The sequence below is a fragment of the Lipotes vexillifer genome, unplaced genomic scaffold (assembly GCF_000442215.2).
Source record: "Lipotes vexillifer unplaced genomic scaffold, Lipotes_vexillifer_v1.1 scaffold749, whole genome shotgun sequence".
Taxonomy (NCBI): domain Eukaryota; kingdom Metazoa; phylum Chordata; class Mammalia; order Artiodactyla; family Lipotidae; genus Lipotes; species Lipotes vexillifer.
This window is the reverse complement of record NW_006782834.1, coordinates 2,774,220-2,797,030: the sequence shown is the minus strand read 5'-3', so window position 1 is coordinate 2,797,030 and position 22,811 is coordinate 2,774,220. Positions and strand designations below refer to the sequence as shown.

At 34.7% G+C, this 22,811-nt stretch overlaps 1 protein-coding gene across 2 annotated transcripts in view; it reads left to right on the top strand.

Moving 5' to 3' along the window:
- Positions 1-22,811, top strand: part of USO1 (USO1 vesicle transport factor) — a 92,368-nt gene that overhangs the window by 30,312 nt on the left and 39,245 nt on the right. The window contains exons 4-9 of one of the 2 annotated variants that reach the window (XM_007455431.1): positions 5,083-5,159; positions 7,073-7,084; positions 17,124-17,224; positions 17,970-18,072; positions 18,269-18,324; positions 22,566-22,686. In XM_007455431.1, the coding sequence (XP_007455493.1) occupies positions 5,083-5,159; positions 7,073-7,084; positions 17,124-17,224; positions 17,970-18,072; positions 18,269-18,324; positions 22,566-22,686 (470 nt within the window). The remainder of the gene's footprint in view (positions 1-5,082; positions 5,160-7,072; positions 7,085-17,123; positions 17,225-17,969; positions 18,073-18,268; positions 18,325-22,565; positions 22,687-22,811) is intronic. The other variant, XM_007455430.1, reaches the window with a different exon arrangement.

Sequence of the window (22,811 nt, the reverse complement as noted above, 5' to 3'; positions counted from 1 at the left end):
CAGAGTGGGCAACTGCAATAGGCAGAGTAATGGTTCTCCCAAAGATATTTATATTCTATCAGCACAACCTATGAATGTTACCTTAGATGGCAAAGGGACTTTGAAGATATGATTAGGTTATGGATTTTGAGATAGGGGAGATTATGTTGGGTTATCCAGGTGGGCCCAATATAATCCTGAGGCTTCTTAAAACTAGAAGAGGGGGCTTCCCTGGTGGCGCAGTGGTTGAGAGTCCGCCTGCCGATGCAGGAGACACGGGTTCGTGACCCAGTCCGGGAAGATCCCATGTGCCACAGAGCAGCTGGACCCGTGAGCCATGGCCGCTGAGCCTGCACGTCCGGAGCCTGTGCTCCGCAACGGGAGAGGCCACAACAGTGAGAGGCCAGCGTATCGCCAAAAAAAAAAAAAAACTAGAAGAGGAATGCAGAAGAGGAGGTCAGAATGAGGTGATATGAGAAGATCTCAACCTGTCTTTGCTGGCTTTAAAGATGAAAGGAGGCCTCTAGAACTGGAAAAGGCAAGGAAATGGATTCTCCCCTTAAAGCCATCAGAAAGGAAGGCAGCCCTGCTGAGACCTTGATTTTAGTCCAGTGAGACCCATTTCAGACCTCTGACTTCCAGAACAGTAAGCTACTATATTTGTATTATATAAGCCACTAAGTTTGTGGTAATTTATTACAGCATCAGTAGAAAACTAATAAAATAACCCAAGTTAGTTACCTGCTTTAAACAATATTCCAAGTTATGAGAAAATGGGCCTTAGGTCAAAAAAACTTCAGTGTGATTATTATACATACATATAATTTTTCTTTTTTTTATTTCATGTGTCTTTATGTATACATTTTCTCACTCAGTCTCATAAAGTTGGTAATAAAACGACTAACATCTTGATATGGAAAACAGAATCTACCTCTATGTAAAGTGGCCCTTATTGTCATTTGTAGTGCACAGTAGAAAATAATGTGTAGATACTCTTGATATAAAGGTTAAGAAATATATTTTTTAAAACATTTATAGCACATTTACTATGTGCCAGGCACCATGTTTAGAAATAAGGTGTACCATATAGCCCGGTGAATGTGTGAACTAATAATTGATCATGTTAGAGGCTGATGGGTGTTTTATTATGACCCTTAGGCAACAAACAAAGCCAAACTTCTCTGAGCCTTCTTGTGTTTCATTCCATCTCTTGTGCTAAATTCCCTTTCCATTTGCTTCCAATACTTATCTGTTATCTTCTGTTCTCAAAATGTTCTGTGAGTGTTTTCTTAACTTCATTGATTGCAAAGGTCTATATTCTGCAGCCATCTCTTTCCACTTCTCATCTTCATTACTCTTTTATGCTTCTGCTCTTGGCCTAACTAACACTCTCAGACTCCTTCAACTGAATCCCCTTCATGCCTGACTACATCACAGAGAGTTGTGTTCCCTTCCTTGGCCTGGCTTGAAACTCTCCATCTGTCCATGGGTCTGCTTGTCTTATAGCCATCTTGAGGAGAGACTGCTCGTTCTCCCAAGTCCCACACTCAGGGCCTGAAAGTTGTCTGATGGAAACTGTTTCCAAACCATGACACCTCAGTAGTTTTTTGTTGTTTTATTTTAAGTGTACATTTCAGTGGTTTTAGTATATTCACAAAGTTGTGCAACTATCACCGCTATCTAATTCCAGAACATTTTCATCACTTCAAAAGAAATCCAGTATCCATTAGTTGTCATTGCCTATTCCCTCCTCCCCCCAGTGCCTAGCAGCCACCAATCTCCTTTGTGTCTATATAAATTTGACTGTTTTGGACATTTCATGTAAATGGAATCATACAATGTGTGGCTTTTGTGTCTGGCTTCTTCCACTTAGCATAATATTTCAAGGTCCATCTGTGTTATAACATGTATTAGTATTTCATCCCTTTTTTGTCTGAATAATATTCCATTGTATGGATATACCATATTTGTTTATCCATTCTTCTGTTGACAGACATTTGGGATATTTCCGTTTATTGGCTGTTATGAATAATGTTAGTATGAACATTTGTGTACTAGTTTTTGTGTGAACATATGTTTTATACAAAGGAATGCAATTGTTGAGTCATGTGGTTTGACTTTTTAAGAAATTGCCAAACTCTTGCATGGAGACTGCACCATTTTATATCTTCATCTGAAGTGTATAGAGGTCCAATTTCTCCTCACCAACACTTGTTATTGTCCCTTTTTTAAAATGGCCATCCTAGTGGGTGAACTTGGCATCTTATTTTGGTTTTGATTTGTATTTACCTAATGACTAATGATGTTGATTATCTTTTCATGTACTTATTTACCATTTGTGTATCTTTTTAATTTTTTTTATTATTATTTTTGGCCCCGAGGCATGTGGGATCTTAGGTCCCTGACCAGGGATTGAACCCGGGCCGCCTGCAGTGGAAGCGTGTAGTCTTAACCACTGGACCACCGGGAAAGTCCCCTTGTATATCTTTTTTAGAGAAATGTCTAAGTCTTTTGCCTGCTATTAATTTGGTTACTTGTCTTTTTATCATTCAATTGTATGTATACATTCTGGATACAAGTCCCTTAACATGATTTGCAAATATTTTTTTTCCCATTCTTTGGGTCATCAAAGGACACTTTTTTTTTCTTTTAATTTATTTATTGTATTTACTTATTTATTTTTGGCTGCGATGGGTCTTCATTGCTGCACGAAGGCTTTAGTTGCGATGAGCGGGGGCTACTCTTCATTATGGTGCACGGGCTTATTGCAGTGGCTTCTGTTTCAGAGTATGGGCTCCAGGCGCGCAGGCTTCAGTAGTTGTGCACAGGCTTAGTTGCTCTGCCGCATGTGGGATCTTCCGGGACCAGGGCTCAGACCCGTGTCCCCTGCATTGGCAGGTGGATTCTTAATCACTGCGCCACCAGGGAAGCCCCAAAGGACATTTTCTTGATAGTGTCCTTTGAAGGACAAAAGTTTTTAATTTTGACAAAATGCAGTTTATCTGTTTTATCTTTTCTTGCTTATGCTTTTGGTGTCAAATCTAAGAAACCATTGCCTAATCTAATGCTTTGAATATTTGTATCTGTGTTTTCTTCTAAGAGTTTTATAGCTTTAGCTCTTACATTTAGATCTTATATCCCATTTTGAGTTAATTTTTGTAAATGGTGTGAAGTAGGGGTTCAGCTTCAGTTTTTTGCATGTGGATATCTAGTTGTCCTAGCACCATTTGTTCAAGAGACTGTTCTTTCCTCATTGAATGGTCTTTGCATCCTTGCCAAAAATCAATTGAAATAAATGTTAGAATTTACTTTTAGACTCTCTATTCTGTTGATCTCTATGTCTATCCTTATGCCAGTGCCACAGTCTTGATTACTATAATTTTGCAGTAAGTTTTGAAATCAGGAAATGTGAGTCCTTCAACTTTGTTTTTGTTTTTGAAGATTATTTTGGCTATTCTGGATACGTTGAATTCCCATACAGATTTTATGATCAGCTGGCAGCTGGGATTTTTATAGGGATTGTGTGAATCTGTAAATCAAGTTGGGGTATATTACCATGTTAACAGCATTACATCTTCCTATTCATGAACACAGATTATCTTTTCATTTATTTGAATTTTAGGTAATTTCTTTCAACAGTGTTTTGTACTTTTCAGTCTTGTACTTTAGTAAAATTTATTCCAAAGTATTTAAATCTTTTTTGTGTTATTTAAATGGAATTGTTCTTTTAATTTTATTTTCTGGTTGTTCATTGCTAGTATACAGAAATACAACTGATTTTTTTTTTTATATTGAGCATATGTCCTTCAATTTTGCTGAATTTGTTTACTAGTTCTAGTAGGTTTTTAGTGGATTCCTTAGGATCTTCTGTGTACAAGATCATGTCATCTGGGAATAGGTGTAGTTTTAGTTCTTCCTTTCCAATCGGTATGCCTTTTATTTCCTTTTCTTGCCTAATTGCTCGAGCTAGAACCTCAAGTTCAATGTTGGATAGAAGTGGCTGGAAGAGACATCATTATCTTGTTCCTCATCTTAGGGGTAAAGCATTTAGTCTTTCACCATTACATATGTTAGTTGTTGGATTTTCATTTTCAGGAAGTTCCCTTCTGTTCCTACTTTCTCAATAGTCTCTTAAAAGATGTCCCTCAAAATTTCTCAAAAACAAGAATGATAAATAATAATAATTTAAAAGACCCACTTCATTTGAGATTTATATCCTCTGGTTGTGACCCCTTTTGTCCCTCATCTTTGCTTTCACTCCTAGTCACTTCTTCATATTCACTGAATCTTTCTGACCTGTATCTCACTCTTGCTTTTCACTCTAAATGCCATCATCCTCCATCATGCTTTCAAAATTTGTCTGTTTATCAGCAACTAAAAAATCTTATACTTGCTGAAACAAAAGAGAAAAGAAAAAAAGAAAAAAATCTTAATACTTCCTGATATTATAAATAGTACATGTTTACCGTAAGTTTTTTTTTTTTTTTTTAGAAAATAAGATATAAATCAGGGAAACAAATTCTAGAGGTCCAACTAGAGATAACACTGTTATGTGTTATATAAAGATTATGTATATATTATAAAGCATATATGTAAACATACACACAGACTTATAAAATTACCTGGCTTGTACTAATTATGCTGGTTTTAAAGTTGGGTTTACTTTACAAATTTATTTATAAGGTTTTCTTAAAATATATATAGACACATGAATGTATATATATTTTTTGCTAGATTGGATCATTCTGCACATTAATTGTTAATATTCAGTTTTTTCCTACTGGCACTAAATCAAGGGTGTTTTAATTACCATGTCATTAAACATTCTTTAAAAATACATTTTGTAATTGCTGCTATAGGTATGGATTTACCACACTTTAAAAAAGAATTATTGGACATTTAGGTTGCTTCTAATTTTTCACTATTATAAATAGAAATGAACCTTTATACATCTTTACAGTTTGCACTCTGATATTTTCTTAGGGTAGCTTTTCAGAAATGGGATTAATGTTTCCTGCAGTCTTGTTAAATAAGAGTATAAAATGGTCATAACAGCTATACTCTAACTAGCAGTGTATAAGTATAATAATTTCTTTCTTCCAGTTCGGATTCTGAAATAATAGGTTATGCTTTGGACACACTCTATAATATAATATCTAATGATGAAGAAGAAGAAGTAGGTAAGTTTCTTTTACTGTGTTCTCTGTACATAAAATCAACTGGATTGTGCCAATTTTGCTGGTTTAAGGTTGAGTTTATTTTATAAATTTATTTATAAGGATTTTTTCTTTTTTCCTTCTTTTTTTGTTTTTCATCAGTAAAGGGAAGGCATTAGCTTAGTTCCAGAAAAATATCTTTAAGATGATTGCTTTGTATGTGATTTGGAGATGGAATTAGATTCTTCTTTTTTAAAAAATATTTTTCCCTCTCTTTGTATTGATTTTAGTTGAGCAGAATGAATATTAGTATTCTCTAGATTAAATAATCATTTTTGGCTATTGATTAAAAATCAAACTATTTTATTTATGTGTTACCTGGTGAGCAGTATGAAGTTAGAGGGTTTTTCCTGATATATACTTAAACTTTTCACATAAGACTTATGTTAACTTATAAAGAGCAACAATTTTTTAAATTTAGAAGGTTTTGTTTCGTTTTGTTTTGGTCACACCACGCAGCTTCCAGGATCTCAGTTCCCAGACCTGGGACTGAACCCAGGCCACAGCCGTGAAAGCCTGGAATCCTGACCACTAGGTCCACCAGGGAACTCCCAGCATGTGAAATACTTGACTGGAAGCCTATACATTTTGTTCCATTTATTGTAAAAACATGCACTGAGTAACATTTTACAGTGCTGTTGAAGAGTGCTTTCCTCATATCACATTGGCTGTTGTAGTAGGACACAGTGGGTCTTTCATTTTTCTAGACAATCAGAAGGGCAATATTCATGCATTTTATAAGTCTAATTTAGACGGAAGTTATAGGGTCTTCCAAAATCTGAGTAGACAAGGCATAAGGAAATGTAGATAATATTGAGTTTGCACACATTTTATTGAAATAAAAGTAGAACAGAAATATATGTAGATATTAACTTCACAAAATACCAGTAGTAGGAACATTTGAAACTAGGTTGTCCTGAATAGTCACAATTTCTTAGACTTGAATATCCTTTTTCTTAAATTTTTATTTCTCTGTGATATCTAGCTGACAGTTTAACTTTATTAATTTCTTTAGTAGAAAATCTTTAGTAAACATAATTTGGTTCCCATGGAAAAAGAGGCTGTCAGTCACATGACAATACTTAAATACAGTACACGCAAGAACACACTTTGCAGATAAAGATACTTATTTCTCCTAGTCATTTCTCAGATGAGAAAATTAGATACAATATACTTGTTAGAAAACATTAAAGAAAAAGACTCTTCTTAGTTGTTTCAGATGGAAAATTTAGCTCTTTTCTAGTTTGTAGTGATAATTTTTGTGTTTCAAAAAACTGTATAGCATCAATTAGGTAGTTTTCCTTTATTATAAATTTGCAATCTAATAATGTTTAAAGTCTAAGTTTTTGTTTCTCTTAATATATTTGGGCTCCTTATTTTTAATTCAACATCTAAAAATGATTCTTTGGATGAAACAGGATAAACGATTCTTTGGAGAAACAGTAGTAGAATCATTTCTTCTACGAAAGATTAAAATATGAAGTTAGGGTAGTAGCCTGAAAGAGTCAATTTTTTAAAATCTAGATATTGAGAAATATGGCCTTCAGTTCTGTTATTGATACTCTCTCTTTACTGCTTCATCAAAAGATAATTCTTAGCTGCCATAATGAACTTCATTTTAGAGTTCTTTACCTTGAGGATATTTTAATAACCCTTCAATTTATTGATAAATGTCTCATAATCCTACATTTATAGCATATGCTGTATCTCTATTAGGATATCTCAGATTTGAGTAAAATGAGTATGAGTCTCTTCTTTCAAGAGATTATATTGTTTATTTGATGTTTTTAAGCTCTTATTTATTTTATTGTGAATACTATTACATAAGAAACTTTTTTTATCACCCACTTTTTATTTATTTCTGTCTACCTTTTCAGATGATGTTGAAGGTAAAAGATTGCATTTAATATGCATGATGCTTTTAGGCATAATCTCTGATAATATAAAAGGACACTGTCAAGTGAGTTTCTTCTGGCTGGTACAAAAAGTCTTGAGATTTGTTTCACTATATATGAATTTCTTCATTAAAGAGGAATATTTGATAATCTTATATTACTATTTATTGCTTCTATGGCTACTAAATCTATTGTCCAGAACACAGAAAATATTCTAGTGCATATTTTAACAAAATTAAACTTTTTCTCTGGTAGGACAATCTATTCAAATTACTTTTTATATACTTCCTGGGGAAAATATTTTGAGGCAGTTTATTTAAAAATAAAAATAATATTTGAAAATGTATACATATATATGTATACATATAAATTTTACCTATATTCAATAAGAACTGGAAGGTATTCCAGTTCAGAGAATACTTGTATGTTGATATTGTCCCTTTAAAATAATGCATGCACAATAATGTCTGGTTACTGACATTTTTTATATTAATTTATAAAACTCACCAATACTGTCTTTCTTTTTTCTGGTGATCCTTTTCAAGTTCCATTTACTTTTAACATTATACTTCTTTTCCTCATAATTTAAGTAACCACATTTTATTTTGTTTTACCATTTTTCGTGATATCTTTAACTTTTTAAAATGAGGAAGAAAAAATCCTTTTCTAAAGTAGGTTTAAAATGGTACATAACAAAATTGCCTATACCTAACAAGAAACTAACAAAGAAACTAACTTATTAAGCTGTATAGCATTACCTTTTGTGAAATTTGAACCCCTTGTTTGAAAGCAGATAATATTGAGCATTATGCCTTGACTTGTGACAATGCTATTTCCTTGTTCAGTAGTAGAGATCAGTAGCTGTTGTTTCTATTATTATTTCATCATATTTGTATAGAGGTTTGAATTTTACAGTGCTTTTATGTCAGTTATCTTATTTGATCCTCATAGCAACCTGTGAGGTAGGTGACATTTTTGTCTTTTCTAAAAAGATGAGAAAATGAAAACCCTGTGTTCATGTAACTTACATAGTATTGTCTAGTAAGTAGGGTAACAGGATTTTTTTTGATACATTTTTTTGTATTCCATAGATTTCTGATTTAATAAATTATGGCCATTTTTCTGACTAGATTCTTTATTAAATCTTATAATTTATATAACTAGTTTATACGATGCAGACAAATGTTAAAAAAATATAGGTGTACTTGTTTAACTAATTGACCACAGTGTAAAAGAAGGTTACTTGATATTCCCTCACTCTGAGATAGGACTACTTTTATTAGAATATCTCTTTCTATAAAGCCGTTTTGTCCTCCATAATATGGGTTATGAACTTGATATGGAGTGGAGTTCCAAAGAGAAGGTCCAGAATGTTTTTTGGTTTTTGTTTCTTCTTGCGGTATGCGGGCCTCTCACTGTTGTGGCCTCTCCTATTGCAGAGCACAGGCTCTGGACGCGCAGGCTCAGCAGCCATGGCTCATGGGCCTAGCCGCTCCGCGGCACATGGGATCCTCCCAGGCTGGGGCACAAACCTGCGTCCCCTGTATCGGCAGGCGGACCCTCAACCACTGTGCCACCAGGGAAGCCCAAGAATGTTTTTTAATATTGTTTATACCACTGGAAAAAATACAACTAAATACATATGAAGAATAAATGTATATACAAATATTTAGTTAAAAGCCAGTTACATAAATAGGCCTGAAATGTTTCCAGAGGTATATAAGGACTTTTTAAAAAGCAATCTTTAATTTCATGTACCTGTCATAGGTTTATTTTCACTATAGTATCAAAGGGCCATTTTATCCTTAATTTTTCATTTATCTTACAGTAAAGGGACATTTACTTTTACAGGTTATGATAAGTATACCAAGTATCAGCTATATCATCCTATCAGCTATAGGATGTAAAAAATAGACTTAGCTCTAGAATTTTTTAAATATATTGGATGAGAAAGGATGGTTAATTGTCTCACATTTTTGCTTACATGTGAAATAGATATAATATTTCATGAATCTAGTTTTGGTTTACAACCTTTAGATATAATTAATGTAGTTTTAGCTTAATTTACTACTACATCAAAATCGCTTTGTATGTTACTTTAATTGCTTAGCAAAGCTTTGTAGGACTCAACATTAAAATTCAGAAGTGCTGTCTTAAGACTATAACTTAAAGGAAGTAGAGTATATCTCACTAACACTTTTTTAGGCGACAGTGTTAAACCAGAAGGAGCTGTGGATTCCTGGAACTGGATCATATTTTACTAGTTCAATTCAAAACATAGATCTTAATTATATACTGCTAAGCTATAGTATTTTATACAGTATAGCTACAGAATAAATTGAATGTACAGTATTAAGTGTACTTCCTGCTAAGTTATTAGCATGTGCTCAATGCATACATTGAATTAAGCTTTTTCTTGGGTTAAACCTGTGTTCCTTAAAGTATAGCACAAAAGACCTAGAGTTCTCTGTATTAAAAGGTGTCTATAGTTAAATAAACGTAACATAGTATATCCCGCTCTGAAACTTCACAAAATTTACATTAGTATAATAAATACTGAGAATCCTGCAGTAAAGAAACCTGTTCAATTTTGTTTAATCCAAATACATTTTTACACCTGCACTTGCTTTCATGAGATACCTGTTAACGTGCCACACAATCCTGCATTTCGAGAAATGCTAACCAAGGCTTAAACCCACAGCTTAATTGTTTGTATTTATCCACATAAAAATATTTCAGCATTTTTTAAATATCTCATGGGAAGAATCCGTCAAGTCTGTATATGGTTTTCCTCCCTTTCTTTATTTTTGGCTGCATTGGGTCTTTGTTGCTGTATGCGGGCTTCTCATTGTGGTGGCTTCTCTTGTTGCGGAGCACGGGCTATAGAGCGCAGGCTCAGTAGTTGTGGCACACGGGCTTAGTTGCTCCGCGGCATGTGGGATTTTCTCGGTCCAGGGCTCAAACCCGTGTCCTCTGCATTGGCAGGCGGATTCTTAACCACTGCACCACCAGGGAAGCCCTTCCTCCCTTCCTTTTAAGATTAACTTACAAGTCTTTGAATATTCTCCCAAATGTCAATGAATTTTATTTTGAGCTCTTCTCTAGAAGTCACAATCTTTGGGCCCAAGGGCATTATCTGTCTTATAAGCAAGATTGGCCACTTAGTATTTTAAATAATAAATAAGTTCCTAATATTAAAATTTTGGAGGTTTGCATCAGTTTTTAGATTTTAAACTTCTCTTTTTAAAAAATCTGAAGACCGACAACACCTGGGCCTGCATTCTCCCACGGCAGAGTCAGCTGGAGCTGAGTAACTGCTGCTTTCCTTAGATCGGGCACGTACTCTCCATCCTTGCTGTAGTCTTATACCTGGCCTGCTTCATTTACATACATTACTGTCTTGCCCCTGTAGTTGAGTTTATATTCTCTACTGTATTCACACTACTCAAATAAAAACCATTGTAAAATAAATTATATTTCAAAAGCATTTTATTAATTATATACCCAAGTGTTGTTTCATGCAATAAATATGAAAATATGCAAATGCAAAATAGCCCTACAAAGCATCGCAATTAGGTCATTGCGTTGCTGTGATAGTAGTTTCTAGAGGGAAATAGTTCTAAGGTGGAGACAGTTAAGTTACTTGCCTTTTCAACATAGATTTCTCATGTATTTGGAGAGCTATTTTCACATATGTGGGCCACTTTTTGTAGTTTTCTTTATCTGCTTTTTTATCTATAGAATTTCATTAGAATTTGGCTAGGTATTTGTTCTTGGTACCATCCACCACAGAGCCATGGTTTGTTAGGGTTCTAGGGTAGGTAAAAACAAGATAGGCTCATTAGCCCAGCGAATCTTGTGAAATTTTATTGGATACAGGGTATTTACCATACCATGGGCATCAGGGCTCTTATTCATAGCTGATTCCAAAGAGGGAGATTTTCAGGAGATTTTATTAGCTCCCAAATTTCCATATCTTTTCCAATTTGTCATCTCCCTTTCCATCATCATGTCACCTTGCAAATAAAATGGGAAGGGTGTGCACTCTTGCTACTTACCCAGTCTGAGTTTTTTTTCCAGCTCCATGGTAAATTCAACTTTGAGCATTGAAAACCACAATGTACCATGCAAAATTTTACGTTCAGAGGTGTTTGAATAATTAGGGCACAGGATTTTATCTTCTCCCAATGGAACAACAGGAAATCTTTTAAGCAGATCAATGATAGATATCGTCCCTTGAGTCCACGCTAGTTATGTTTGAGTATTAGACTTCCTTCTGATTAATATTAGACCTTTGTAGCATTCAAGCCTTTGCCACCTTAACTTAATACCCTTGACATAATAATTGTGCAATAACATGTAGATAGCTTTAAAGTGTACTTTTTTTCATCCCTTCATGCCCCCCTCTGTTTTTCCTGGAATAATGGAAATATTTCAGTGGAAATAATGCCTGCTTCCCTAAACAATTCTTCTGAAGCCACCATTAATCTAAAAAATTAAACTTGAAGGGCAAAAATTAATAGTTTACTAATGTTAAAAATCCAGGAAATTTATTTTTATTTGGCATACAAACAACCATAAACTCAAGTAACTACTTATTTTGGGAGATTGCACGCAACCTTTATGAGAAAGAGATATAAGGTAAAATATCAATAATAGGATTTGCTTACAGGCAAGCATGTTTCTGGGAATATCATAGGATATACGTTTTTTTGAACATCTTTTGCATCTTGGTGATAATACTCATTAATAGTAACCTTACAAGAATCTCAAAATTTTTTTGAATCATCAAAAGAAGATTGTTATGTTCTGTATAATTTTAAAACTTGAGGGAATTCCCTGGTGGTCCAGTGGTTAGGACTCTGCACTTTCACTGCCGAGGGCCCAGGTTTGATCCCCGGGGAACTAAGATCCCACAAGCCGTGTGGCGCAGCCAAAAGAAACAAAACTTGATAATACGTGTAGATGTATAGCATATAATAAATCTTAGGACTGTGGTTCTTAAGGGCAGTTTGGCCCCTCCTGCCACCTAGAGGACATTTGTTAACGCCTGGAAATATTTTTGGTTGTCACAACTTGAGGATACGTAAGGGAGTGCAACTGGTATCTTGTGGGTAAAGGCCAGGGATGCTGCTAAACATCCTAAAATGCATAAGGAGGAGTCTCTCACAACAATGTCATTGTCAATAGTGCCGAGGTTGAGAAATCCTGCTTTAGAGACGATGATGTTGCTGTTGTTAGTTGAGCACTTATTATTCACCAAGTACTGGGCTACATGTTTTATCAATACTTATTTTGAATCCTCAAAGAAAACCCTGTGTAAAAGAAAATTGTTCGCATTTTACAATTAAGGAAACTGAAGCTTGATGTATCTGGGCTATTTGCCCAAAGTAATGTGACTAAATGGATGAATATGGGCTTAATTGGTCTGACTCAAAAACCTTTGTGAGCTTCTTCCTTTTTACTGTATTGCCTCTCAAGAAAGTATTTGACTACTCCATACCCTAGCCATTCTGTTCATAAACAAATTACTTTTGCCTGTGTTAGCAATTTCTCTTTTGTCTTTTAGCAATTTCTCATTTCTCTTTCATGTTAAGTTCAGAGATAGTACTTGACAGTTAATTGCTCCTTTCTCTTTGAAACACTTTTTCACTCATTTCTCAGTCTCCACTGTCTCCTGATTTTCTTTCTGTCTCATGGCGCTACTTTTTCTTTGTCTCCCTTGCTGTTTTCTTTCGTTTCCCCAGCCTTTTAACATTGGAACATTCCAGGGCACGGATTTCTTTCCTTCTCTATTCTTTCCTTTGGTGGTCTCATCTAGGCTTGTGACTTCAAATATAGTCTGTATGCTTGCCTCTCAAATATATGTGTCCAACCCAGACCTCTCCACTGATGTCCATAATTGTATATTCAAATACTTACTTGATATCTCCAACTGGATTTCTTTTCCCCACACACAGCTTTATTGAATTATAATTGAAATATAATAAATGTACAGATGTACAATTTCATGAGTTTTGACATGTGTAAACCCATGAAACCATCACCACCACCACCAAAATAATGAACATATCCAAGTTTCCTTGTGCTTGTCTGTAATCCATTCCTCCTCCTTCTAGCCCCATCAATCATAGATCTGTGATTACTGTAGATTACTTTGCATTTTTCTAGAATTCTATGTAAATGAGATCATACAGTATATACTCTCTTTTGGTTTTTTTGGTCTGGCTTCTTTCACCCAGCATAATTATTCTGAGTTTCATTCATGGTGTATATCAATAGGTTAGTCCTTTTTATTGCTGAGTAGTAGTGATATTTTGTTGTGTGAGTATATAACAGTTTGTTAATCCATTCCCCTGTTGGTGGGCATTTGGCTTGTTTCCAAGTTTTTAGCTGTTACATTTGAAGCTTCGTACTATGTACAAGTCTTTTTGTGGACATGTATTTTCATTTCTCTTGAGTAAATACCTAGGAATAGAATGGCTAAGTGATAGTAGGTGTATATTTAACTTTATAAGAAACTGCCAAACTGTTTTCCAAAGTAGTTGTACCATTTTACATTCCCACTGGTGGTGTATGAGAATTCTAGTTCCTCCACATCCTCTCCAATACTTGATATGGTCTGTCTTTTTAAATTTTAGCTGTTCTAGTAGGTGTGAAATAGTATCTCACGGTAGTTTTAATTTGTATTTTCATAATGAATGATTATATTGAACTTTTTATTTATTTATTTATTTTTGCGGTACATGGGCCTCTCACTGTTGTGGCCTCTCCCGTTGCGGAGCACAGGCTCCGCCGCACAGGCTCAGCGGCCATGGCTCACGGGCCCAGCCGCTCCACGGCACGTGGGATCTTTCCGGACCGGGGCACGAACCCGTGACCACTGCGCCACCAGGGAAGCCCTATATTGAACAATTTTTGATGTGATTATTTGCCATCCGTATACCTTTTCATTCTTTGGTGAAGTGTTTATTCAAATCTTTTGTTCATTTTTTACTGGATTGTCTTCTTATACTTGAGTTGTAAGAGTTCTGTATATATTTTAGATATAAGTCCTTGTGATGTATATTTCACAAATACTTTCTCCCAGTCTGTGACATGCCTTTTTATTTTCCTAACATTGTCTTTTGAAGAGCAAAATTTTTAAGTTTGATTAACTCCAGTTTATCATTTTTTTTCTTATATAATTTGGACCTTTTGTTTCCTATTTATGAAACCTTTGCCAAACCTAAAATCACTAAGATTTTCTCCTGTGTTTTAAAACTTTCATAGTTTTAACTCTCATGATTAGGTCTGTGAGCCAATGGGTCTATTTCTGGACTTCCTATTCTGTTGGTCTCTATGTCTGTTGTTTTGCCTACATGACATGTGTTCGTTACCCCACCTTTATATCTTGAAATTATGTAGTGTAAGTCCTCCAACTTTGTTCTTTTTCAAAATTATTTTGGCTCTTTTTGGTCCTTTATGCTCCCATATCAATTTTAGAATCAATTTGTCAATTTCTACAGAAAAAACTTACTGAGATTTTGATTGGGATTCTGTTAAATCTACAGATTGATTTGGGGCAAACTGACATTTTAACAATGCTGTGTCTTCTAATACAAGAACACAGTATATATATTATTTAAGTCTTCTTTAATTTCTCTCAGCACCATTTTGGAGTTTTCAAAGTAAATAGGTCTTATACATCTTTTATCAGATTTATCCCTAAGTCTTTAATACTTTTTGATGCTGTTTTAACTGGTGCTGTTTTTTAAATTTGAATTTCTAATTATTCATCACCAGTATATAGAAATGCAATTAATTTTGTATATTGACCTTTTATTCCACTTAACTTTGCTAAATTCACTGTCTAGTAAGTTTTTTGTAGATTCCATAGGATTTTCTACATAGACAAACATGTCATCTGTAAATACAGTTTTACTTCTTCCGTTCCAGTCTGTATGCCTTTTATTCTTTTTCCTACCCTATGGCACTAAGATCTCCAGTACAATGTTGATTAGAGTTGGTGAAAGTAGATATTCTTGCCTCTTTCCTCATCTTAAGTGGAAAGCATTCAATCTTTTACCATTAAGTTTGATGTTAGCTATAAGTTTTTGTAGATGCCCTGTATCATCCAGTCTTGTGACTTTAAATATCATTTTTATGTTTATCATTCTAATGTATATGTCCAACCCAAACTTGTCCACTGACAGCTATGCTTGTGTTTATCCAACTGCTTACTTGATTGATATCTCCACTCAGATTTTTATGTGTCTCAAACTTAACACATCCAAAACTAAACTTATGATTCTGTCTATACTCTAAACTTGCTTCTTCCAGTGTTTCCAATCTCAGTAAGTGGCAGTGCCATCCTTCCACTTCTTTAGGCTGAAACCTTAGAACCACCTTTCCTTTTTTTCCCCCCTTCTCATACCCCTGTAAGGAATATGCCAACAAATCTTGTTCCTTCTATTTTCATAAGAATTGTGACCAGTGTCTAAGTCAGTTTCACCACTTACCTTGATTATTGCCTCCTAATCGCTCTCCTTATTATTTCCCTCTCTCCCTGACATCTTAGCACAGCCAGACTAGTCCTTTTAAAAGTCAAGTATTTTTTGTTTAAGTAATGTAGTTTTAAGGTTCAGAAACTGAATTCTTTTACTGATGCAAGAGATGATAAAAGAAATATTTCTTAGGGTTTCTGAAGGATAAACCTAGCATATTAATCAATATGTGAGAAATTAGGTTTTATTAATAACCCAGAATATTAAAATATTTCTTTTCTACTTTTGGTCTCTTCTTTTTTCTCATTTCTCTACAGATAATTAGATGAGATTATCACTGTCACTGTCAGATTGTCTTGCTTTTCTTGTCATCTGCTGGGTTTTTTCCATTTCTAAAGAATATTAAAATCTCACATTTAAAAAAGAACTATTTGAGAGATAATAAATATGTTTGATCTTAACTGCCAACTCCTTTGGTTTATAGTCACTGCCTGGAGCAATATGTGGAAAAGGCTTAGCTATGTCTGGAATGGGTAAGGGGCTGGGGAGTAGTGTATTTGCCATCTCTAAATTGTATTTATTAGAGTAGGCAGATTTTAAATGATAATTTGCCTTGGCAATTGTTGCTTCAGTTTTTAGTGATCCTTTACATTTTTTTGACAAAGTACATTGAAACAACAAATAGCTTAAAGACTTTTTTTTTTTTTTTGCCGTACGCGGGCCTCTCACTGTTGGGGCCTCTCCCGTTGCGGAGCACAGGCCCCGGATGCGCAGGCTCAGCGGCCGTGGCTCATGGGCCTAGCCGCTCCGCGGCATGTGGGATCCTCCCAGACCGGGGCATGAACCCGTGTCCCCTGCATCGGCAGGCGGACTCTCAACCACTGCACCACCAGGGAGGCCCCAGGTTAAAGACTTTTAAGTGTTAAGGACAAATATAAAATCTTTTAAAGAATAAGTGAAAACTTAAATGCAAATTCTGGTTTTATTGCCAAATAACTATAAGATATATATGTTGATTTGCTTGAAAAAGATACTGAAAAATCTGTAGATGATTGGTTTAATTTTAAAATTAAATTATTTAACATAGTAACAGAGTCAGCAAGGACTATATGTTCAGTAATGTTTGGGGGGAGGGGCTTTTGAGGTATAATTTACATACATTAAAATTTATTCTTTGGGTTTGTATAGTCCTGTGTGTTGGACAGATGTAGCATAACCACTATCACATTTGAGATAGAATATTTCCCTCACCCCAATAAATTCCCTTCTACTCGAGTTAGAAGTTTAACCGAAAAATAACCTTGAGAAAATGTGAAAGTCTAAATATATTTTGTTTGAATATCATATTTAAACAATTAAAGAATTAAAATTTATTTAAATGACCTTGAAAGTTATTTTAAGGATATGTCTTTCTAGCATAATTGTGGTATCACTTCCAGGCACACTGTTCTAAGAAAATTATCATTTCTGCTCAGCTTTTTCAACAAAAAGGATACTTTAAAATAACAAAGCATCATATTCAAATACTTTATCTTTGAATATTACAGAAGAAAACTCCACAAGACAGAGTGAGGATTTGGGAAGCCAGTTTACAGAAATTTTCATTAAGCAGCAAGAAAATGTCACTCTTCTGTTATCTTTATTAGAGGTAAGTAAAGAACCTTGCTATTTTTGTCATCTTAATAAGCTTCTTTTGTTGCCCTTTTGGGTGTTATTGAGGAAGCAACATATATAGATACGTTTTTTTTAAAAAATAAATTTATTTATTTATTTATTTTTGGTGTGCTGGGTCTTCGTTGCTGCACGCGGAAAGCCTTGTTGCGGCGAGCGGGGGCTATTCTTTCTTGCAGTGCACAGGCTTCTTGTTGCAGAGCACAGGCTCTAGGCACGCAGGCTTCCGTAGTTGTGGCTCATGGGCTCTAGAGTGCAGGCTCAGTACTTGTGGCGCATGGGCTTAGTTGTTCCGCAGCATGTGGGATCTTCCTGGACCAGGGCTTGAACCTGTGTCCCCTACATTGGCAGGTGGATTCTTAACCACTGCACCACCAGGGAAGCCCCTATATACCTTTTCAAGATAGTGAAATTTGTAATATCATTACAAGAGATTCACATGTGTGTTTTAAGAACTATGTAGTCTCTTAGAATACTGTCTGCTTCTTATTTCCATTTTTGTAAAGTACTGTTATATCTAGTCAACAACAGTTTAATCAGTTTGATCAATTTATATTAACTCTTTTCTTTTTATTGCTTTTTATTTCTTAAGTTAATTTTTTAAAGTTTGACACACTCCTTTTTTGTTTGTTTATAGTTTTGGGTACCATTCTACTAGTTGAAAAGTTTTGCTTGAAAATGTGAATTACAAATGTTAACTATTTTAAATTCCTATATTGTAGGAGTTTGATTTCCACGTCCGCTGGCCTGGTGTGAAGCTTCTTACTTCTCTTTTAAAACAACTCGGGCCTCAAGTGCAGCAAATTATTTTAGTCAGTCCTATGGGTAAGTGACTCATCTTCCGTATATTATTTTGATTTAAAAGTGAGGATCATAAAAAACAAAAATAAACAAAGTAAAATTGAGGATCATTTCTCCGGGGGCGGTGACTGAAATGATGTGTTAATAAATTGTTTATAATTTGAATCACTATTTGTGTTTTTGATCTGCCAGTGTTTTTCACATGGTTATATGTTTCTAGGTGTTTCAAGGTTGATGGACTTATTAGCGGATTCCAGGGAAGTTATACGTAATGATGTAAGTCAAGTTTGAAGAAAAGTCTAAGAATATGCAGCTTTTTTTCTCTTTTTGCAAATGAAATCTTTGTTGACCCTTATTCAGAGTCATAAAAGTTAGATTTGGAAAGTTGGGGTAATGGTTTAGACCTTTTGAAGTTATATACAAGGCCACATTTTTTCTTTGTTTCCAACCTATTAAGTATTTTGGCTTAGACAAATGACTTTGCTATTCAAATTTATGCCTTCCACAAGTTTAGGATTTCTTCCATTCTTTTCTGAAAGGTTGTACTGACACCAAATTCTACCTCCAGAAAGAGCAGAGGAAACATCCCTAGACATTGAACTGCATAAACTTAACAAAGTGTAATATTTGGAATCATCACCCTTAGTTGATTGAATACATATTTCAGAGGATTTTCCTTGTAATCGCTATTTAACTATAGAGCGTGATTTGCTTTGGAGTTAATTTTTTATTCTGCTTTATTTTAATATTTGCATAAACATTTGAGTATTTTCTGTTGATGAATATTGTTTTGTTGCTTGAACGTTCTTTTCTGTTGTTATCTACAGCTTGATGAAAACCATAATACTTTAGATAGCAATTGGACAATTTTTTTTTTTTTTTTTTTTTTCCCATACGCGGGCTTCTCACTGTTGTGGCCTCTCCCATTGCGGAGCACAGGCTCAGCGGCCATGGCTCACGGGCCCAGCCGCTCCGCGGCATGTGGGATCTTCCCGGACCGGGGCACAAACCTGTGTCCCCTGCATCAGCAGGCGGACTCTCGACCACTGCGCCACCAGGGGAGCCCCTGGAAAAATCTTTAAAATTAAAATTTAGAGCTAGGGGATCTTATCAAGCTAATTCAGTCTCCATATTTACACTGAGAAGCCCAAGACTCACAGAAACCAAGTGACTTGTTCTTTGTTAGTGATGTCTTATTCATCTTTGTGTTTGTGGTACCTGGCCCTGTACCTTTCTCATCTTAAGTGCTAATAAATACCATTTGGATTGCTTTTAGTCACAACTGTTTCCTGACAAAGCAGAGACAAAACTGAAATGCTCTTGACTTCTAATCCACAAAGACAATTTTTTTTTTAGCTTTGCATTTAAAAATTTGTAGTACATACGTCAATGCAGTAATATAAGTGGTGAAATGGTATAGTAGTATAACTCATGAGGACAGTTTTTATTCTTTAATATTCTTTTAAGAATTGTGTACCTATCTATTAGGAATTTTGAGTGTCTTTTCTTGACTAAAATATTAGTATGTATCTTAAACCTGAATTTGGTGTTCTGCTCTTCTCTTTCCTTTAACTCTCTACTCTTTTTTTTTCTTTTCCTAACCTTTTTTCCTCAGTTTTTATTTGAGACAGATAAAATGATTCTCCATGTTGGCTTTCATTACTTTTATGATTAGAGATTAAGTTATATTTTTGCTGTGTTGTTTAGATTTTGGAGTTTTACAGCCATCTTTCCTTTGGCTTCACAGATTCATTTAAATTCTTTGTGGAGACTTACTATCGAACATTATGCAGTAAAACACAGTGTAATACACCACAGTTGACTCCAGCAACCAGAGGAAACTAACTGGCACCTGTGGCAGTTACTAGTGGCACTCTGTTACTGCCCAGAATAATACACTGCTTCCGCCCCCCACCCCGCATCCTTTGTATCTTTTTCTTTCTTTATCCTTCTTTTAAAATTCTCTTTTCATTTCCTTCTTTTTAATATTTCTCATTGCATTCAATGACAGTTATTAACATTGACTAACCTCTCTGGGAGCCTGTTGGTAAAGATTTTTAGCCTCAGTTTGTTTTATATTTGAAACATTGAATTTGATCTGGATTTAGAGAATTAGTTGGTCATTTATCATAGATACAGTGAACTATCATATTTATTTATGTTACTTAGGGCTTAAAAATTAGCAAGAAAGGTTGAGAAAACTCTAGGAAGTAACTACCAGCTCACTTCTAAATGATAAACTGTAATTCCATTCTTTAATTTTTAGTTTTTTATTATGAGAAATGTAAACACACATGAAAGTAGAGAGAATACAGACAAACCCATCCCCTAAACCCATTAATTTTCAAGATTTTATTATACTTGCTTCATCCATCCCTCCCCTCACCACTCTCCTTTATTTTTGACTAGATTATTTAAAAGGAATCAAACAATCTGTATAATTACACTATTATATACTTCAGTATACATGGTGTGTGTGTGTGTGTGTGTGTGTGTGTGTGTGTGTGTGTGTGTATTTCCTTATATAACTACAATGCCATCACATTTAATGAGATAACAACTTTGTCTTAGCTGTCATTAAATAAGGTAACTATTTCTGTACTCAAGTTTCCCAGTTGTCTCATAAATGTCTTTTACAGTTGGTTTCTTCAAATCAGTTTCCAGACAAGGCTCTCTCATTACATTTGATTGTTAATGTCTGTTAACTTTCTAAAGGGCTTGATTAAGTTCTGGTTCACCTGTTTGCTTTGATATTTCCTAGATGATGCAGTGTACTTAATTTTGCAGCACATCAGGAAATGTAATATCTGGCTGTCTCACTTGTAGTGATCAGTGGGTTTGATTCAGGTGGTGACAGCCAAATCCCTCCATGGATCCCTTCATCCATTACATCTGATCATTCATTAATGATCATTGCCTGATTCATTTATTTTGTTAAGAGTTTCAAAATGATGATTTCTATAATTCTGTCATTCTTTCACATTTATTTGGCTGTAATCTTTCTCAAAGAAGAACTTTACTTCATCAACCAGTATATTTTATTACCCTGAATTATAATTCATAGATGAAAGGGAGGATAAATAGCTAAATCCCTTTAATTACCAGTTTTTAAAGTAAGGAATTGGTGCCCACTTACTTTCAATGACCAATGAGTATACTTTCATTTCTAGTAACATTTTAGTGGATGTGTTTGATTAGAGGAATATGTCTCTTAATAGTCAGGGAAAAGAAACTGATATGTATTGAGAACTTAGGTTCTGTAGGAGTTATTTTATCTCCTTTAGTCCTCATAAAAACCCTATGACAAAGATACCATCCTTGTTTTACACATGGGTATACTAAGACTTACATTACATAAAGTACATACAGAGTTTATGTAATTTGCTTCAAGTTGCACAGCTAGTAAACAGACCTTTAAAAAACCCACTGTATCGAACTCCTAACCTTAGTGTTCTTTCCACTGTATTTATTCCTCCCTTTGTCAGCAGTTAAACTCAAGTTAACATTAAGTAGGAGAATATGACATGTAAAAATAACCACTTTTGCTTTCTCTCTCATCTTAATGTTGAGACTGGACAGTAAGGGAAATGAGTAGGAAAAGCCCAGTAAGGCTGTGGGTATTTTTTGTCTTATATAAATACTTATTTTCCCAGTACTGACAGCCAATGGCTTTTTTGACTCTTTGGAACTTTTGAACTATTAGTTGCTCTTCCTCTTCCTCTAAGAAATACCTGTTTTTTTCATTAAATATTTTCTGTCTCTTTGACCATTATGGTATTGTTGGGCTCCTGTGGGCTCATAAAATACTTGTTGTTTGATAGTGAAATAAGCAGAAATGGTTAACAGTGAATATTTCTTGAATAATAAAGAAGTTGCAAAATATATAACCTAAATCTAGCTCAACAGGAGCTGAGAAAACTAAAAATCAGAAGCAAAGACTACTGAGAATTGTCTCATACTAGACATGGTGTTCATGAGGCATGAATTCTCATTCTTCTTTTTTTCTATCAACTTAGAATCAAGTTTTGGGAATTTCCGGGCCAGATAATTACAAGACTATCTGAACTTTCCCTGCTAAAATGTGGTGATGTTTATTGATTTATATTATTGATTTTACAATTTTTTATTGTTACTATTGCGAAGCATGTACCAAGGCATTACTGAGACAAATATAATCATGTTCAACTCGCTTAGACCACAGTGAAAGCTAGGTAATGAATGATTGATGAATTGATGAATATGCAAGAATTGTTGTATATTTATATCATATGGTGAAAAGAGAACTGAATTAGGAATTGGTAGACATGGGTTCCAGTGAAGGATCTGTCTTTCAAGATTTATATAGCTTAGGGAGGTAAATTGCTCACCTTCTCTGTCCTTGTTTGCCCTATCTATAAAGTGAAGGAGTTGGACTTGTGAAATTCCTGCCACTTCTAAAACTCAGTGGTTTTTAAAGTAATTTTTAAATGTCTTGTAAAAGTTGTATTCCACTAAACATTATCTTTCTTCTCCATAAGGGCGTCTTACTACTACAGGCACTAACAAGAAGCAATGGAGCAATCCAGAAAATTGTTGCTTTTGAAAATGCTTTTGAGAGACTACTGGACATTATTACCGAGGAGGGGAACAGTGATGGAGGTATAGTATGAAGAGATTGATTTGGAAAGATTCCTTTTGTTCTCATGGACTTGTTAACTTTTCAGGAATGCAACTGAAGGGAGAAATGAGGACATACATTTTCTTTGTTGTTTTGCTAGATGTTG